We start from the raw sequence: 16,046 nt of genomic DNA, 5'->3' as shown, positions 1-16,046 counted from the left end.
CCCTTAGGAATAGATGATGTTCCTGGCTGGCTAAAGGGAACTGCAGCACCATAGACAGCTCAGAGCTGGTGGACGGGGGTGGGAAAGCGCTCCTGGCTGGCTACTGGGCCTGAACACTGGAAGGCTCTGAGCTAAGGGTAAAGCACTGGTGAAGGCTGGGACTGTGGGGAAGTGGTTGAGAGAACTGAAAGTAGTTTTTGTTAAAGGGACAGGGTAGTGTGTGGCTGCTATTCTTGAGGTCCCTGGCTGGGACCTGGAGTAGTGAGTGGGCCCGGTCTCCCCTGCCCCCATAGGCCACTGGGGAAATGGCCTACAATCAGACAGTGGTAACCCCCCAGAAGGGGATCTAAACTACTTAGTGGCCCAGCTGGGGCCAGAAATGACACAACCATTGCCTCCAGGGAGGAAGCCCTGTGGGTACAGCCCCATACCAGGGCTGGGACTGTTTAAAGACCACAGACACATCTGACCAGAAGAGGCGCTCATGAGAAGTGGGTGCCATGTCGTTACAGTGAGTCTCTAACTTTTCCAAAGTACACAACAAATACTATACAAGTGTTTTCTCAGCTTGGCAGATTTCAAAACAGGTTTGATTTTAAATTGAGCTATGTCTAATCTACGTGCAACCAATTGTCAGGCTGATTATCTTAGGGAAGACATAGGGGCTCTTTTCAACACAAAAATTGTCTTTCCAAATTAATAAACTAAGATTGGCAGGGACTTTTTTTTTTTTTTGAAACATTAGGGAAGCCGTGGACAAACTTTTTGGCCCAAGGGCCACATCAAGGTTCCAAAATTGTATGAAGGGCCAGGTAGGGAAGGCTGTGTCCCCTATCTGACCCCCACCCACTTCCTGCCCCATGACTGTCCCCCTCAGAATCCCCGACCCATCCTGCTCCTTGTCCCCTGACCGCCCCCCCCAAAACCCCTCCTAACCACCACCCTGGGACCCCAACCCCCCGCTCCCTGTCCCCTGACTGCCCCGACCCCTATCCACCTCTGCACCTCCTGACAGATCCCCCAGAACTCCCACGATCCAACCCCCGCTCCCCATCCCCTGACCGCTCCCCCTCCCCAGAACCTCTGTCCCATCTAACCGCCCCCACTCCCTGTCCCCTGACTGTCCCCGGGACTCCCTGCCCCTTATCCAACCCCCCCTGGTCCCAGGCCACTTACCATACTGCTTATTCCCGCCTCCCCCCTCTCCTGGAGCCTCAGCGTGCTGCGCCCAGGAGCAGCCCCAAGCCACGCTGCTGCAGTGCTGTCCAGAGTCACAGACTAGTAACAATTTTTAAAGTCCTCATCAATATAGTTCCACAACAAAGCATACCAGAGAGAGAAAGTAAAATGAAAGGTCATCTTTTGTGCAAAAAGTGCCTTTCAGTGTTAGATGGTGGACCTTAGTTCATAACATAAAGGGGATCTTATATCCTGCTTGGCATTTGCAATTCCTGGTAGCACAAGGGTCACAAATTGTAAGTTGCCAACAAGAATCAAAGATACCACAGGGAGGCATTGTGGCTTAGTGGATAGGGCCCTGGACTGGGAATTAGAAGACCTGAGTTTTAATTCTGGTTCTGTCACTAGTTTGCTGGGTAACCTTGGGCAAGTGGCTTGCTCTGCCCGTATCTCAGTTTCCCCATCTGCAACGTGGCAGTAATGATACTGACATTTTCAAGAACTTTGAGAGCTACTAATGAAAATGCTATATAAGAGCTAGGTACCAATAATACTTTTTTTACCTTGTAATAATAAGAAGGGGGAGGGAAATCTCCTTCTCTCAGTTAACTCATGGCTTGTTCATCTTGTTTCATGTTGCTATAATGAGGCCATCTGTGAGCTCTGTGGCTGATGTAAATTGTAAGATTCATTATGGCGTCCATGGGACTTGTAAGCCTTTATTAGGGATAAAAGGTATAGATGATGGTTTGATGACATCTTCTTCTCCAGGCAAATAACTCCGGACAGGTTTTGTTCTTGGTCCTTGCCCTCCCGTTAGACTCCAGCAGCAACCCACTGTGTGACATTCTTTCTGGCTCTCTCCATTTGGATGAATGAAATGGTAATCATGATGATTAGATCATGATGATTAGATCAATGGGAACATAGGTACATTTTTTCTTTTCCCTTTTTTCAGAACATCAGCTGGAATAAGCTGCTCTCTCCAGTTTGAGGTTTTTCTGGTTAAAGAAAGAGTAAAATGGCCTTGATGTTGCTCAGTCGACAGCTGACTTGTTCTCTGCAACAGAACTCCAGGCTATTTGCATGTGGTAAGTATTCCCTTCATGCTTATGTAAAATATTATCAATATAATTTAATATTGCCAGGTTTTGTCTAATAGTCTTCGATCCTCCAGACTTTGAAGAATTACCACTGCATGCTGCAGTCATAGCCCAGAAACGTCAGAAACAGTTGTTCTTAAAGATTGCAAGCGGTGGAAGAAATACTCAGTTAGGAGCTGTTTTGTGCTACAAAAGAATTTTCATTAACTGAAACAAATCTTTTTCAAATGCTGAATTCTGCTTTTATGGGACATCTTTCTGACATTGCATAGTGTGGAAATGAGAAATCAACCATTAAAAGTGGCCTTTATTATTTCTTTTTCTTTATGCACTTTAGGTATGATCCTGCATTTCCTATTTCAGTGAAGTTAGTGGGAGTTTTGCATTAGTAAGAGCTCCCTTATTGAGAGCACATTACTTTTCTGACAGTGCACCAGTTAGCTATGTTTTTCATGCAAGAGCTATATAAAGTGTCAAACTATTATCTGATCCTAAGTGTATAATGAAAAAATTCTTGCTTGGATACTGCCCTGTATGTTAATATACTATAAAGAAATATTAAGCTTACAATCTCTTCAAAGCAAATATTAAATTTCTTGGCCCTCATGATCTTTTCTAAAGGTTAGATTGAGCTGGCTTTTGTATGATAGGTAAAACAGTATAAAATTTAAGATCCAGCGTCTGTTTTATGCAGTTTTATATCAAATAGAATTTGGACTGAATGGCTGCTTCTTCTTTGCGAATAAATGTTAAATCCACCCTGAAAAACACAGAAGCCTCACCTCCACTCAAAACAAAACTTCATGCTGAAGGAATTGACTTCCTTTCTAATGCTGTGCTTCAGAGAGCAACTGACCTCTGCTTGAGGTACTCAGTCAGTCTATTCTTGTAACCATGTGAATGCATCAGTTCAATGCTGCAGTCGGGAAAATACAGTTGTATTCATGCCTGTGACGCACTGATGGTCTGTGTTGTGTAAATGCAGGGATCATCCAGTCAATAATGGACAAAGGAAAAGGCTTGGAGCAACCAAGCCCTTATTGGCTATCAGTGCTTTGAGCTCATTTGTCTCTTGAAATTATGCTTCTCAAACCAGGACAATAATTACATTGCAGTGGGGGGGGAGGGGGAAGGGAGGGGTCTGAGGGGTCTGGAGTCGTAGGTCATCTACCTCCATGGCATTTTCCACCGATCCATGGGCCTGGGGATCCACTTTGTTGAGAGTGTGATGTGGGATGGGGTGTATGAGCACTGGCCTGTCTTCCTTGCCAATCCACCACAAATGGCAGTAAATCTGCAGTAAATGGCTCCACCAACTTCTCAGAAGAGTTCCCTCCATTGGGGAACTTTCTTGAGTGTGGAGAAGCCCCACCAGGGAGTTAGAGGGAAGAATAGATGGTCCTGGAATCGGGTATGGTTTCAGGGCTACCACATGGATAGTTCTGTGTTGTGAATGTATCCACCGAGATTGAAGAGTATAGTAGGATTGGGAGCAAGCATCTGTAATCCCACCCACTTTTTGTGGTTCTCTGTACTGTTCTAGTAGTGACTGGGCCACATAGAGATTGATGAGCCTACTACATCCTTGACTAACAGAGTGGTGTCTTTTAGCTCAGGCTGTAGAGGCAGGCTCCTGTTCTTAGAGGCAGAGATCCTAGGTTTAATCCCTGATGTTTACAAGGCACCCAGGAGTGTGATGTTGCATCCATCCTCTCTGGAGAACAGTATGAGGAAACCTTCTTGAGTATGCTACCACTGAAACCCTTTCCCATAGATTTTCCATTATTATTAAGCACTCAGAATATTCAGTGCTGTATAGAACAGAGAAAGACCTGCCCCTGGGAGTTTTATTGATAATTGGGCCACAAATTTATTCCAGTTGTGAGCTTAACTGTGGGGACAGTGAATAAAAGTTCATAAAATGTCAGAATAACTTGTCAGAATAAATGTTGATGGGAAAAGTTGCAAAAGGGGCACAGACTAATTTAGTCTAAACCAAAAGACTTACTGATATAACTCAAGGACTATGTTAAAATCATGTCTGGTAAACAAGAGAAATGTGGGACTGGAAATTAATGGACCAAAATTGGTGTGTTGAAAATTAGGTCTAATTTGTCAACAAAATAATGAGGGGTTATGCTATTCCACCCATCACTCCCTTTTGGGGTCCTTTTAAAAAAAAGAGAGAGAGAGAGCGGGAGAGAGACTTTGGAAGGAAAATTGGTGAACATGGGCACCTGCTTACTGAAAGAGAGGAGAACAGGAAGGAGTGAGCTTCACCATCATGGCTGTCACCTCCACTGTCTCTCAGGAGCCACCACTGGGCCTTCCAGTCATAATCCGGAGTGTTGTCCTGACCAGAACAGACGAGAAAGAGGGGCCCAAATGACATTGCCACCTCCACCGGTGTGTGTGCTCACTAGCACGTGCTCTCTCTCTCTCCCCCTACCCCCCCTCCCAAATTGTGTGTCTTTTTCTTTCCCCACCTTATTTCTTCTCTTTCCTTTCCCTCTTCTTTTGCCTTCTGTTTAATAAGAATCTGGTTTAGCCAGTCAAGACTGCATATTTTTCAACACTGCTGTGAGCCTTAGACCAGAAAGGCAGCTAACAGCAATGCCTTAAACAGCCCAATGCTGGTACAAGTTTGCCAAGTCTTGGAGTGGCTGCTCAGACTGTGTGCTGTGCCTGTGTTTCTCCAGCAGTGAGGCTGCAAGTGAGAACTAACACCAGGCGTAGAAGCTGCCCATTTCTAGAAGTTTTCTATTTTTGCTGTTCTTTTCTCTTCAGTTTTGTGTGTGTTTGTCTTGTTTTTTCTTTTAGGAAAAGGGACCAGATTTTAACAGCTCCAGGCCGTCTCAACTAACTTCTCTTTTCTTCAAAAAGGACAGTTATTACTATCTTTACTACCATCTAAAAGACTCAAACAGGGCAGTTTTCATTCTAAAAATTATCTTCAGCTAAAGGAAAAAGGAATAAGGGATGTTAAAAAGAAAGCTTTACTGAATAGTTTATATTTCAGATGCTTTAACTCTTTTTCCTTTATCTTTAATAAAAGGTTAAAAGAATATTTAATGGTGTTTTTGCCATGGTACCAAACCTCGAACCTTGTTTAAAACTGTTTAATGTTGAATGGTGACAGGATCATATTAACCCCTTTGACTCTTTGGGCCCATTTATTCCATCAAAATTAATATAACAGATTGCATTGATTTTCAATTGCAGCAGAACCTAAAGCTCTCAGGTTGGTATCAAAGCCATTACAATGATATCCAGTAAGTTGGATGTTTGTATATTGCAATATTTAAATGACAAAATTAAAGTGGCGTGGGAGTGGGGGGAGAAAGTGACTGTTCCCTGGTAGAAATCTGTGTAGCTGTGTGCTGTCATGCTTCAGCTATGAGCACATATTGAGCAGAATAATTATGTACAGGTTGCCTCTACAACAAATGTATTCTCAATAAAAGGATCGCTATGCTTGATTATTCTTGACTTCAAAAGCACAAGTATGGGAGTCTGCACTCTGTTGCTCATCAGAATGAAATAAACCAGTCATCTGACAAAGGAGCATGTGTGAAGAAATGGGGAAATTGATTAGCTGAAATTCAGTGCAGCGGGCAAATGTAAAAAGATGAGTAACCCCAAAATTAAGTGTAGAAGAGTATGTGGGAGAAAAGTTTCACTGGAATGTAATATTAATAAAAACAAAATTTCATGAAACTTTTGTCAGGGGAAAAAGAAATGGTTGCATTTAAACTAAGATAGATCTTAACTCCCCAAAAACTTTAGGGAGGTGGTGGAGATCTGACTCTGGGGTGGGAGCTCATTTCTAATGTAAATGTCCCCTGCGGTGTTTTCAAAGCAGTGGCTGTGCAGGACTGTGCTAGTCCATGAGAAGAGAACCAGAAAGGGAACTGACTAATGTGTTCACAGTCCAAGCTGATTGATGCTGGTGGCTGCTTCTTCTTTTTTTTTTTTTTTTTTTTTTTTTTTGCATTTTAACCTGAAAAGCAAGCTGAACTTTTAAAATTCTGTTTTGGTTTCTAAAGTATTTATTTAAAAACACTCATTAAAATATTTGGTTATTTTAAAAAGGACTTTTAACCAGTCTCCCCTTATGTTTCTTCACTACTTGATCTCAAGATGGCTATCCCTAAAAGTAGTTTCTATCCCTGAAATGAAAAGATGGCAGATTTAACAACTTAAACAAAATAGATTGAGCACACAAGATGTGTGGACTTATAGGACAGAGTCCGTCTGGGCAAAAATTACACTGGGGAAGATAACTAGTAAAGCCTCTCCTACGATAGTGCTTGGGGTGTGCTATAGACCTCCGGGATCTAATCTGGATATGGATAGAGCCCTTTTTAATGTTTTTAATAAAATAAATACTAATGGAAACTGCGTGATCATGGGAGACTTTAACTTCACAGATATAGACTGGAGGACCAGTGCTAGTAATAATAATAGGGCTCAGATTTTCCTAGATGCAATAGCTGATGGATTCCTTCATCAAGTAGTTGCTGAACCGACTAGAGGGGATGCCATTTTAGATTTAATTTTGGTGAGTAGCGAGGACCTCATAGAAGAAATGGTTGTAGGGGACAATCTTGTTTCAAGTGATCATGAGCTAATTCAGTTCAAACTAAATGGAAGGATTAACAAAAATAAATCTGCAACTAGAGTTTTTGATTTCAAAAGGGCTGACTTTCAAAACTTAAGGAAATTAGTTAGGGAAGTGGATTGGACTGAAGAACCTATGGATCTAAAGGTAGAGGAGGCCTGGGATTACTTTAAATCAAAGCTGCAGAAGCTATCGGAAGCCTGTATCCCAAGAAAGGGGAAAAAATTCATAGGCAGGAGTTGTAGACCAAGCTGGATGAGCAAGAATCTTAGAGAGGTGATTTAAGAAGAAGCAGAAAGCATACAGGGAGTGGAAGATGGGAGGGATCAGCAAGGAAAGCTACCTAATTGAGGTCAGAAAATATAGGGATAAAGTGAGACAGGCTAAAAGTCGAGTAGAGTTGGAGCTTGCAAAGGGAATTAAAACCAATAGTAAAAGGTTCTATAGCCATATAAATAAGAAGAAAACTAAGAAAGAAGAAGTGGGGCGGCTAAACACTGAGGATGGAGTGGAGGTTAAAGATAATCTAGGCATGGCCCAATATCTAAACAAATACTTTGCCTCAGTCTTTAATAAGGCTAAAGAGGATCTTAGGGATAATGGTAGCATGACAAATGGGAGTGAGGATATGGAGGTAGATATTACCATATCTGAGGTAGAAGCAAAACTGAAACAGCTTAATGGGACTAAATCGGGGGTCCCAGATAATCTTCATCCAAGAATATTAAAGGAATTGGCACCTGAAATTGCAAGCCCATTAGCAAGAATTTTTAATGAATCTGTAAACTCAGGAGTAGTACCGAATGATTGGAGAATTGCTAATATAGTTCCTATTTTTAAGAAAGGAAAAATAAGTGATCCGGGTAACTACAGGCCAGTTAGTTTGACATCTGTAGTATGCAAGGTCCTGGAAAAAATTTTGAAGGAGAAATTAGTTAAGGACATTGAAGTCAATGGTAAATGGGACAAAATACAACCTGGTTTTACAAAAGGTAGATTGTGCCAAACCAGCCTAATCTCCTTTTTTGAAAAAGTAACAGATTTTTTAGATAAAGGAAATGCAGTGGATCTAATTTACCTAGATTTCAGTAAGGCATTTGATACTGTGCCACATGGGGAATTATTAGTTAAATTGGAGAAGATGGGGATCAATATGAACATCAGAAGGTGGATAAGGAATTGGTTAAAGGGGAGACTGCAACGGGTCCTACTGAAAGGCGAACTGTCAGGTTGAAGGGAGGTTACCAGTGGAGTTCTCAGGGATCGATTTTGGGACCAATCTTATTTAATCTTTTTATTACTGACCTTGGCACAAAAAGTGGGAGTGTGCTAATAAAGTTTGCAGATGATACAAAGCTGGAAGGTATTGCCAATTCAGAGAAGGATCGGGATATTATACAGGAGGATCTGGATGACCTTGTAAACTGGAGTAATAGTAATAGGATGAAATTTAATAGTGAGAAGTGTAAGGTTATGCATTTAGGGATTAATAACAAGAATTTTAGTTATAAGTTGGGGATGCATCAATTAGAAGTAACGGAAGAGGAGAAGCACCTTGGAGTATTGGTTGATCATAGGATGACTATGAGCTGCCAATGTGATATGGCTGTGAAAAAAGCTAATGCGGTTTTGGGATGCATCAGGAGAGGCATTTCCAGTAGGGATAAAGAGGTTTTAGTACCGTTATACAAGGCACTGGTGAGACCTCACCTAGAATACTGTGTGCAGTTCTGGTCTCCCACGTTTAAAAAGGATGAATTCAAACTGGAGCAGGTACAGAGAAGGGCTACTAGGATGATCCGAGGAATGGAAAACTTGTCTTATGAAAGGAGACTTAAGGAGCGTGGCTTGTTTAGCCTAACTAAAAGAAGGTTGAGGGGAGATATGAGAGCTCTCTATAAATATATCAGAGGGATAAATACAGGAGAGGGAGAGGAATTATTTCAGCTCAGCACCAATGTGGACACAAGAACAAATGGGTATAAACTGGCCACCAAGAAGTTTAGACTTGAAATTAGATGAAGGTTTCTAACCATCAGAGGATTGAAGTTTTGGAATAGCCTTCCAAGGGAAGCATTGGGGGCAAAAGATCTATCTGGTTTTAAGATTCTACTCGATAAGTTTATGGAGGAGATGGGATAATGGGATTTTGGTAAGTAATTGATCTTTAAATATTCAGGGTAAATAAGACTAATCCCCTGAGATGGGATATTAGATGGATGGGATCTGAATTACTATAGAAAATTCTTTCCTAGGTATCTGGCTGGTGAATCTTGCCCATATGCTCAGGGTTTAGCTGATCGCCATATTTGGGGTCGGGAAGGAATTTTCCTCCAGGGCAGATTGGAGAGACCCTGGAGGTTTTTCACCTTCCTATGTAGCATGGGGTATGGGTGACTTGAGGGAGGCTTCTCTGCTCCTTGAAGTCTTTAAACCATGATTTAAGGACTTCAATAGCTCAGACATAGGTGAGGTTTTTTGTAGGAGTGGGTGGGTGAGATTCTGTGGCCTGCACTGTATAGGAGGTCGGACTAGATGATCAGAATGGTCCCTTCTGACCTTAGTATCTATGAATCTATGAAATGTATGTAATCCTGTCTTAATGTTTCCTGAGATGTCAGTAGAATAACTTGCAGGAGAATCTGTGTATGAGTGCTTTTATGTTATAGAAACAATAGTGACTATAGGTGGTTCCTCCTCTCTGGATTGCATGTGATTTAGATTCTTAATAAAATAAAATTCTATTTCGGTCACCAGTTCAACACACTGCAGATTGATCGGAATTGGTAACTTCAGTCTAAATATTTGTTCCACTTCACACTAGCACTGGCAGAGGTTTTGCTATGCTCTGAGATGCACACGCTCACTGAGGTATGAGCACTGTCTTCTGCCATATATATACACACACACACACACGTGCTCTTTTTTTCACTGAAAAAGCCCTTGTAGAGAGGCAGGATGATCCAGTGGTAGGGCACTAGCCTAGGACTTGAGAGACCTGGGTTCATTTCGCTGCTCAGCCACAGTCTGCCTGTGTGACCTTGGGCAAGTCACTTTCCTTTTGCCTCCATTCCCCCATCAGTAAAATGGGGATAATGGCACTTCCCTGCTTCACAGGAATGTTGTGAGGATAAACATGTGGAAGATTGTGGGGCTTTCAGATACTATTGATCTTTGATTGATTGATTGATTGTAAAATGAGAAGCCCTGAAGATTCCTCACGGTCAGTCCTACTCCTTTGTCTATATTAATATTTGCCACCCTTCCTCCTCCCCTGCCCTGCACTTTTAAAGTTTGCTCTTTGTTTTTTATGGATGTATGGGAGGTGCCTAAAGTGAAATCCTGAACAAATTAGGGCCTGGGACAAAGTGATCTGTACTCTCACTAACATGTTTCGGGCCTGATTCTCCTCCCACTTATGCCGGTGTGTCTCCACTGTTTTCAGTGAAGTAACTCCTGGTATACATTGATGTGAGAGGAGAATTGGCTCCTAGTGTCTGTTATAACTACAGGGTTTCTAAGTGTTCTACTTTTGTGCTGCCAAGGGGTGAGGGCAGTGGGTCTGGGATCCCTCGGCATATACAGGCTCGCTGACTTTTCCAGTCTAGGGGTTTTGTCCCTTTTACCTTCTAGGGGACAGTTTACATTGTGCACCCTATTTCTCTCATATCTTGAGACAGATTCTAATAGTTCATTCATCTCGTGGAGTGGGGGAGGTGATTTTGGTTAGAGCAGTTCTATATAGAGCTGCTGTTCTGTTTGTGTCCAGTTCAGTGTGTGAAAGGACATAGCCATGACTGTGGTTCCCATTGCTCTCCAGGGTGTTTGGATCATTGTAGTCCTCACTGATACTACATATTTTTCATGAGCAGCTGTCCACTCATCTTGGCCCTCTCTTTCTCAGGTTTGTCATGGCCTGGCACCTGCTGTTGCCTTGCTCTTTGAGGTGAGCATTTCCACTCTACAGCCTTTTTGTATCAGGTCTCTGTGTTTCTCTGTGGTGGGGAATTCTTTCTCTACTACTAGCTAGCCCTGAGTGGGGGAGGGGTACCAAAGTACAAGCCACCTCGTATGGAATTGTTGCACTTACTGGCTTCTAATGTTACACTGTAGGCATTCTGTATAAACAGGCTCAGTTTTCAGGGTGTGATTCCATAGCAGTGTTCGCTCTCCAAGCAGCTCATGCTAGCCTGGCCTATTGCATCTCCCTGTCAAGATCCTTTAGTAATAGATTCTGCTTCCAGTGGCTGAAAGAGAGAGATTGGAAAATCAAAATCATTCTTGTATTGGCTTGTAACCTTCCAGCTCCTATTTTTTTTTTTTTTTATCAAACACAATGAAGTAGGACAGTGAATATTTCAGTAATAGATCTGCATGTGGTGTTGTGATATGCAATATTATTGCTATCATGTGGCAATGCAGAAAGACAGTCTGCCTTCTTTGGGGAAAAGGATCTCTCACTACACATGCTCTTGCAGAGGGAAGGATGAGGATTCCTAAAAGTAAGTTTTTATTCCTACACCCAGTTTTCTCTCCTCCTTCCTTGAAATGGGTTTTCCTCTTGATTACACTGGTTTAACTACACAGCCTTCAGTGAAGTTACTGCTGATTTACATCAGTGTTCTGTGAGACCAGAATTGAACCGTGGGTGTTTACACCCATCCTCCTCTTGGCCTTTCAGGGGTAACCACTTCTCTCTCCATCACTAAGCACAGCTCCCTCCATCACTGCTGCCCTTTTACCATGAAGACATGTAACTACAAGGTTGGAGCTGCACTGCTGACGACACTGGAGGGCTACTAAAAGGATGCACCTATTAATTAATGTCTGAGATCTTTGGCTGGAAGTTTCTATAGTAATGTGAAGTATTGTTGCACTTGATGGAACTTGATTTTTATTTTATTACTTTTGATGGAAAATATTAGTTTATTAAGCAATTTTTATCTATTTAAATTTTCACAGTCGTGGGAAATGGGGGGAGGAGATGGTATTTATTTAATGATAGTAGATGTTGAGAATAAAAAGTTCAAGCTTTAACCATTATAACACAAATTGTCCACATCATGTGTCCAAATATACAAAGTACACAGCCTTAAATCAAACTCTGAATAAGTTTTCAAGCAGCCCTTTTCTTACTTTGCTTATCTGTAAATTTTGATTATTTGATTATTGATGGAAATAATCTTTTGTCGGTTTATGTGTATACAGTGAAATGGATGTTTATCAATATTTACTGATAAAAGTCTAATCCTTCCAAGCCTAAGTATGATTATTAGAAATGCTGAGAGAGAAGGCTGATGAATGATGGTGGTAAATAGAAAAAGAGCAGAAAACAACTACCCTTTTCTCTCCTAAAGCAAATGATGCCATCCCTGTTACATTAAATGTTACACCGTGCTTATTTGTTAATGTTGCCGACATATTTAACAGCAAAATAAATGGGCTCTGTAGAAATTTGAAAAGCCAGCAGTAAGAAGGGTGGAATTTAACTTAATATACTGACAGTCTTTAAACTGCAGATTGTTTTGCTGCTAGAAAATTCTCTACAAATTATATAGTATATTAGTACTAATACTTATATTTACATAGTACCTTTTATCTGAGGATCTCCAAGGCCCTGTCTGACAGGCAAAAAGTGTGCTGTCATATTATGTTAGCCAAACATGATTGAAAAGCTCTCTTAATGCTTGTTCACAGGCTAACTCTTCAGGCTAAATACCTACAGCTATAACAGGAACAGCTAACAACTTCAGAGAAATAGCCTGCATCATAACAAGCGTACAGAAGGCTTTACAATCGTGATAAGCTAACAGTGTAAGAAATAACCTCTTTTTGCCCATCAAGACATTTTATAAGCATTTTACAAAAGTCAGTGGATGAATTTGGTCCGCTGGATGAAATTTACAAACCCAGCTACAAGAAGGCCTTTTTTACTCAAGAAAGTTATATTGGTGTAAACTAAACTGTGAATTTAACTCACTAGTATACCAGTAGTATACCACTGCACTGCCATTCTTATTCTGGTCGAAGAGTGGTCTTTTGTTTTTTTTTTCTTCATCTTATGTCACCTTGGGAGAATTTTAAACTAAACCAAAAAAGCCACTCTTATACCAGGATAAAAGTGTCTACACTGGCGGTTATACTGGTGTAACAACATCAGCATAAATGGTAAAACTACCAAGTTTTGTTGACAAAACTTATGTCGACACACAAAAGTCGACAAAACAAAAAACGCCAAAGGGTGTTCACACTTACTGTTTTGTCGCCAAAAGGCAGTTTTTGGCAACAAAACTTGGTAGTGTAGACAAGGCCTTAATCTGCTACTGGCAAATGATCAGCATAAGTATGCAAAGTACATGAGATTGTTGAGGGAAGTTTCAGACACTAATGCTTTCTAGTTCTGAGGAGTAAGGCTGTAACATAACCCCAATGACATTTCACGTTTGATCATCCTATAATAATAAAGACAGTATTAATAACCAATTGGGAGCAGGAAACACCTAAAACTGTATTTTTTTTTCCAATCATGCAATTACAGCTACCTTTTAAGGACAGAAGCCACATTTTTCAAAACCTGGTGCCCAGAGATAGGTCACTTCCATTTTATGTGCCTGATTTTCAGAGCAACTCCAGCACTCCTGTTGCTTTCCCTTTGCAGGTTATATTAATATTAAAATAACAGACTTGTTGGGAAATGTAGTTTGGGATCTGACTGGTTATAATCTCAGTATCTCTTGTTTGGATATATAATACAAAAGTTCATTAGAAGTAACCATAACGTTATTTCCCTATGCAAATTTATTCTATAACTTGACTGATATTCATTTGAGACACACAAGATCAGCAAATCAACCTTTCAGAATTGCTATGAATGTATATTTGCACAGACTCATGATTTACTTTAGTTAAAATGTTTATTTCCCTTTTAAACAAAAATACATGCCCCATGTAAGTGGGTAAATGGAATACTGCAAGGCTGAAAGAATGTATCTATTGGCACTGCCAGAAAATGTGTGAGCTACTGTGCACCCGTAATCTGCCCACCACTTGCTTAAAGTGGTGAGAGGTTAAAACAAACAAATTTAATGGTGTTGATAGTCAGAAAATATATCTGTCTGAAGCCAAACTGGGACTAATTCACCAAAGGCTTTGTTAGGTTCCCCACTCCCTCCGCCCCCGGACATCTCTTCAGTTTTCAACCCAAGATGAGAAGGGAATTCTCTTCAGATTCTTTGATCTGGTGAAACATGCATCTATTGTTTTGCGTATGGCAAAGCTTCTCAATTTCAAAGAGGTGTCGGGTGTGGGGAGGGGGGGAGGTGAAATGATAAGGAGAAGAGGAGAGATTCCTTATGAAATAGTAGAGAGTAATAAATCAGATCTGCCATTACACAGGTTCTCATAAATTCAGGTGCTCTGTTAACTAGATATGTAGGCTTCTTGTTTAGAAAACAAGTAAAAAATGTATTTGTATATTATATCTGTTAAACAGCCTAAAAGTTATTTGCCTTTGGTGAAAAACGAAGTGTAATATATTGCAGATGACAGCAAACAAATAGGGAAAATAGATATTTGTGTTTCTCATTTTCAAATGGCTCAGGGTCAACAGCACTTACTGAAAATTAAGGCAGTTTGGATAAACTGCTCCTGAAAAGGTTTTATTTAAAAAAAAAAAAAATCTGTTCCACTAATTGATCAACATTTCTAATTTGATGAAGTCACCGTTAAGGCACAAAGACTGTTATGTTAACTGGGGAGCAGTAATATGTTTTCAGTTCAGTTGAATAATTCCTGCACTATGTGCCAGAGATTTAGTTTATTCATACAATAAGACACGTGAGCTGTGGCAATGTAAATTTATGCAGCACTGCACAGTACAGTTGTGCTTGTTTTTAAAGTACTATTATGTGCCTTTAGCTTCACAGGAACTTTTGCATAAATACCAACAACAAAAAGGGGTGGGAATGACCCTTGGTTAGCTCTTTGCTGCTCTGCTGAGTATTTTATTGTTTTTCTTTTCAGTATTCCTTAGAATGCTGTAATGTATGCTTTTTTTTCCTACACTGATCCCTTCAAAGAGTGAGTGAGTGTGTGTGTGCGCGCGCGCATATGCACAGTTACCTATGGATTATTGCTTTTGATGTGAGTGTTCTTGTAAGGTGTTCTTAATCTGCACCCCGTCTGTTTTCTTCAGTATATGGCCTGATTTCTCAGAAGTGCTCAGAGCCTCTGAAAATCATTGTCGTGTAGATCAGTTTTACTATGCAATGAATCTAGCTGCTGAAAGAAACGAATCCTTAGTGATTTATGCTGTGAAAACCACTAGCCAGGGGAGCAGCAGAAACGACTCCAGATAGCTTCCCCCCAGTGTAGCTCTTGTCCTGGCTGGTGGGATTTCTGCTGAGGAGGATGCACCGGGAAACACCTTCTGCTTCCTTTGCTGCACCATCCAGAGCAGAATTTTCCCATGGGAGTTGATGTTAGACTTTTTTATTGAACAATTATAAATTAAAAAAAAAAATCCAAGGGATGAATAGAATACTTAGCTCTCAGTCTTTTCAGGGTGTTTTACAAATGTTCTTCCCCACCCTCTCCATTTTGCAAGTGGGGAGTGCGGTATTGGGGTAGTGGTAATGTATCTGTCATTAAGGAAGCATACTTTTTTTTTTTTTGAGCATGATTTGATTGTTAAATTAGGTAGCAAACTTGAATGACCTTCAGAACGAGTACTTTTACTCTGAAAGTCTGGCTGAAATTAATAGGAAAAATTTTCAGATGGATATTATTATTATTATTTTATTATTATTATTATTATTATTATTAAAGGCCAGATTACAGTACTTAACAGATTGGCTAGTGCCTCACTACACAAGTAGCCTCATTGAAGTCAGTAGGGCCACTCATGGCTCAAGATGCTTTTAATGTGGCAAAGGGTATCATAGTCTGACTCTTCTGTAGTATCTCTAAACTTTAAAAACACTCCTAAAACTTTCCTTTCTTTTTCAAGTGCTTGCTTATGTTGATTCCGTTCTAGGTGTGTGCGCGCCCACATGCACAGTTGTCGGAGATTCCTGCCTTAGCGATATCCATAGGGTTGACTGTGGGGCCCTCTGGAGTGCCATGCTCATGCGGTGGTATATCAG

At 40.8% G+C, this 16,046-nt stretch overlaps 1 protein-coding gene across 3 annotated transcripts in view; it reads left to right on the top strand.

Moving 5' to 3' along the window:
* Positions 1-16,046, top strand: part of ABAT (4-aminobutyrate aminotransferase) — a 144,315-nt gene that overhangs the window by 63,049 nt on the left and 65,220 nt on the right. For all 3 annotated transcript variants that reach the window (XM_038420038.2, XM_043494676.1, XM_038420040.2), the window contains exon 2: positions 2,138-2,270. In XM_038420038.2, the coding sequence (XP_038275966.1) occupies positions 2,201-2,270 (70 nt within the window). In that variant the 5' untranslated portion in view covers positions 2,138-2,200. The remainder of the gene's footprint in view (positions 1-2,137; positions 2,271-16,046) is intronic.

This window comes from Dermochelys coriacea, chromosome 10 (genome assembly GCF_009764565.3).
Source record: "Dermochelys coriacea isolate rDerCor1 chromosome 10, rDerCor1.pri.v4, whole genome shotgun sequence".
Lineage (NCBI taxonomy): Eukaryota > Metazoa > Chordata > Testudines > Dermochelyidae > Dermochelys > Dermochelys coriacea.
Note: the sequence above shows the minus strand (reverse complement) of the source record. Positions and strands in the feature narration are given on the sequence as shown.